This window comes from Podarcis vaucheri (assembly GCF_965113315.1).
Source record: "Podarcis vaucheri genome assembly, chromosome: 17".
NCBI classification, from domain to species: domain Eukaryota; kingdom Metazoa; phylum Chordata; class Lepidosauria; order Squamata; family Lacertidae; genus Podarcis; species Podarcis vaucheri.
Genome location: NC_138755.1, coordinates 8,022,371 through 8,026,351, shown reverse-complemented (window position 1 = coordinate 8,026,351; position 3,981 = coordinate 8,022,371). Strand labels below are relative to the sequence as shown.

Below are 3,981 nucleotides of genomic sequence, written 5' to 3'. Positions count from 1 at the left end.
CTGGAAGGCAAATGGGTTTGCCAGTCAGTGCTTCTGCCACCATGGTCTCTTTCAGGAAAAGGAAGGGCACAAACCAGAGAAGGGGAAGCTGCGGTCTCCCAGCACCTGGTCAGCAGGGCCAACGGTCAGGGATGGCGGGAGCTGTAGGCCAGCAACACCTGGAAGACCACAGGACCCCCCAGCCTTGGCACCAAGAGCACCATTGATTGATTCTGGACATTTATAGATTGCCCTCTCATCAAATTTCCAGGGTGGGCCACAAAAAAGGAAAGCAAAGCTGCATACTGTTGAGTAACAAGCAGCCAATAAGTCTAATTAATCATCATAAGCTGCCACCCAGAGCTTATTGGAGGAAAGGGGGTGAATATATGAAGTAAATCAATAAAAACAGTGAATGTTGCAATGCAGATCTCAAAGCAGCATAACAAAACGACAGAATCCAATTCAAACTAAGAAGCTTAGAACAAAAAGATGCCAAAGAGACAACAGCATCCTAGGTGCCAGAAGAACTCCCTCTGGGAAGAGCATGCTAACACTGAGGGGCCACTACGGAAAAGGCCTTTCTCCCTTTACTTCCCATGGCAGTGGCACCCATAGAAGATCTTAATATACAGGTACACATGGAGATAGGTGGTGGATCCCGTAAGTCACCTGGTCCTAAGCTGTCAAGGGCTTTAAAATGAGCACATTCAAGTCATGCAGTCCTTAACATTGGGAGAGGTGGAGGAAACATTCTGAATCACGAGGATCTAGGTCTACAGAGAGAGACAACAGAAGGGAGAACAGGGCGCCTCAGTCCACAGAGCACTCTGCCCAAAAGCGATTTGGGAAACGAACCACCTAGAGAGGCGGCAGCGCCAAACAAGCCAGAAAGTTCCAGCTGTGTGCTGCTGCAGGTGCTCAATTTGACGGCACTGCTTAAAATCATTCCAGAAAGCTCTCCCAGGCCTCGTCCAGACTTTCTGTTGCACCATGCTTTCCAGGCACAGGTTTGCTCTTTAAAACTCCATGTTCAAGCGATTTTCTTTCTTTTTTTGTCCAAGCATTTTCTCAGGGGAAATCCACATTTTCCTGCTGAATTGGAGCAAATGGCAATGGAGTTTTCTGCAGATTGCCACTTGCTCCAATTCAGCAGTAAAATGGGGGTTTTCCTGGGGAAAGCGCCGGGACAAAAATAAAAAAACAAACAAAAAATGCTCGGACACCAGTGGCGTAGCGTGGGGGGTGCCAGGGGGGCAGGCCGCACCGGGCGCAACATCTGGGGGGGGCGCGCTCGCTGCCTCCGGAGTCGCCGAAGAGCCTCGGGCGCAGGCTGTAGCAGAGCCGCATGTCTCGCGGAACCGACGAGCTGTGCGCGCGTCTGGGCTGAAGGCGCCCGGCAGGCAGCGGCTCTCAGCGCTCGCCGCGGAGGACGCGCCAGGCAGCCCCTCTTCACAGCCCCGCCTCCGCCGGTGCTGCTGCAGCTGCTGGGCAGTTGCATTTTCCTCGCCTCTCTGCCCCCCTCCTCCTCGGGGCAAGCGGTGTCGTTTGGGCGGCAGCGCCAGCGGCAACTCGCGGGTTAGGGGGGGCGCAAATTACTTGCCTTGCCCCGGGTTAGGGGGTGCAAATTACTTGCGTTGCCCCGGGTTAGGGGGCGCAAATTACTTGCGTTGCCCCGGGTGCTGAGAACTCACGCTACGCCGCTGTCGGACACGGAGCTTTAAATCCCAGACCTGTGCCTAGAAGCATGGCACAAAAGGCAGTCTGGATGAGACCTCAGTCACCCTGCAAAAGACCAGGGGATCAGTGAAGGCAGGACCAGTCTGGGAAATGCTCCTCTGGTCCCGACGACTGACTCATTCAGCCTGCTTTGACTATTCTAGTGGGAGGTGACTGAGTGAGAACAGCAGAAACAACAGCTTGCGTGACAATAAGCACACTCACCTCGCCCTCAACCAGATTGCGCTTGTAAAGGGCATCTTTGGCTGCATCCTGCCAAATAAACACACACAGCAGGCAGTTAAGTAGATACAGAGGCTCTTGTTGAGAGGTGCTCCTTTAAGCAGGCAGACATTGGTGCAACCAAGAGGCTTTAAAAGGGGGATCTGAGGTCTTTTGCTCCCCCACCACATCCCATCTAGATATAAAATGGAGTGGATGGGGGGACTGAGGAACCATACCCTCTTTCCTTCACTGCCAAGGCGCCGTGCTGCCTCTGTATACCACTGCTGGTACCGCTCCAATTGGGTCAGGTATTCTGTGGAGTAAAGATCAGACATGACTAAGGAACAGCTCCGGTGTCCAACTGCATCCCCTTAACCTCTGCCCCCTCCAACCCCAGAGGTTGGGACTCTGCCTCCTTCCTTGTGGTGCAGTTTTGAGAAAGCTAAAGAATTAATATTCCAAGGGCTTACAGACACTGAGATGCAATCACAAACTGCTGAGATCAAGATCTGTCAATCTAACAAATTGTAAGCTTTTTAAAAATTATCCCATTGTATCCATCCCTGCCAAGATATCTGGTAGATTTGCCAAATGTTAAAATGAGGGTAGTCTTTGCACAGGCAAGACTAAATGTCCTTCTGTTAGCAGATTGGACGGGCTGACATAAAGGAATTCCTAAGAAGGATAGAATTTGCAGCTGCAACTCTGTGTCAATAGAAGACATAACTCATGTACTCTTTCAATGCCCTTTTTATAATTATCTTAGAAACAATTACATCCACCTGTTGTTGAGATCGCAGAAGGGAAAGACATCCCTTGCAAAGACCTGTTTTTTGTTGTCTGATCTAGAGAGGGATATATCCTTTAGAACATACAAATTTCCTTCCAAAGCTTTACAAATTTGTGTAATAAAACTTAAAGGGCGGGGGTATGAGAAATGATTTATCCTGTAAAAGTCGGGGAGCAGAAATGTAAACCACTATTATTAGCAGTATTCTTATTCTTGTTATTTTCATGTGTGCAACGGCTGCTTGCTAAACACAATAAATCAAAGTGAACTGAACCCCCTCAATGAGCACTTCCTGCTAAGGCAATTTAACACACCAATTCAATATGAACCGTCAGAGAAAGGGGGGAAATGTTCACTTGCCCAAGTATTCGGAATGGGGCCTTCGTGGCTGGGCTTTCATCGCAAAGTACCTTTCATGACTGCTGGGCCTCCGTGCTGAAGCTGGGACTTCTGCCACTGGATCATCCGTATAACGTTCTGGTGCTGTTCCACCAAGTCGTTAGGAGGTCGTTGGCCAACTTGTTTGTATCCTGCCATCTGCCAGCAAAGGAAGGAGGGTTTGTGTACGTTCTCAGGGAAAGGACAGAGCACTCAACTTTGGGGGTAAGAAGTGGACCTGCTGGGACTAAGTTCTGTCTGGCTGACAAGTGCATGCACAGGCTGGGAAAGGGCTTTTCCAGGGCCACAGCAACTGTGAGCAGCACACCTGAACAGGTGACTAAGAGAGAATTGGTCACCTGAGAGATCTGGCCACATAAACGGAGAAGGAAGGCAAGACTTCACCATATGAGTTTGCCACACAACACTTCTCTTTTAAATTGGACCGGAGTCTGCAGACCTCAGGGGGGGACTCCTTCTGCAGAATGAAATTAAAGGGCAGATTTCTTTTTTCTAAAATATAAAGGTAGTTTATGAAGCCGAAGCAGGCAAAAATAGCCCAGAGAGAGCAAAATACAAGATTCTTCCAGTCGACTGCCCTTTTATTTGTTTGTTACCCAGCCGAGCTCCCTGCTCCTGCCAACCTAGCAGTTCGAAAGCACGTCAAAGTGCAAGTAGATCAATAGGTACCGCTCTGGCAGGAAGGTAAACAGCGTTTCCATGTGCTGCTCTGGTTCGCCAGAAGCGGCTCAGTCATGCTGGCCACATGACCCAAAAAAACTGTCTGCGGACAAATGCCGGCTCCCTTGGCCAGTAAAGCGAGATGAGCGCCGCAACCCCAGAGTCGGCCACGACTGGACCTAATGGTCAAGGGTCCCTTTACCTTTACT

General features: G+C 50.0%; 1 protein-coding gene across 1 annotated transcript in view; it reads right to left on the bottom strand.

Annotated features, from left to right (window-relative positions):
• The window catches only part of CC2D1A (coiled-coil and C2 domain containing 1A), a 50,573-nt gene that overhangs the window by 2,146 nt on the left and 44,446 nt on the right, over positions 1–3,981 (bottom strand). The window contains 3 exon segments of the mRNA XM_082205594.1: positions 1,924–1,971; positions 2,160–2,236; positions 3,124–3,250. Coding sequence (XP_082061720.1) covers positions 1,924–1,971; positions 2,160–2,236; positions 3,124–3,250 — 252 coding nt within the window.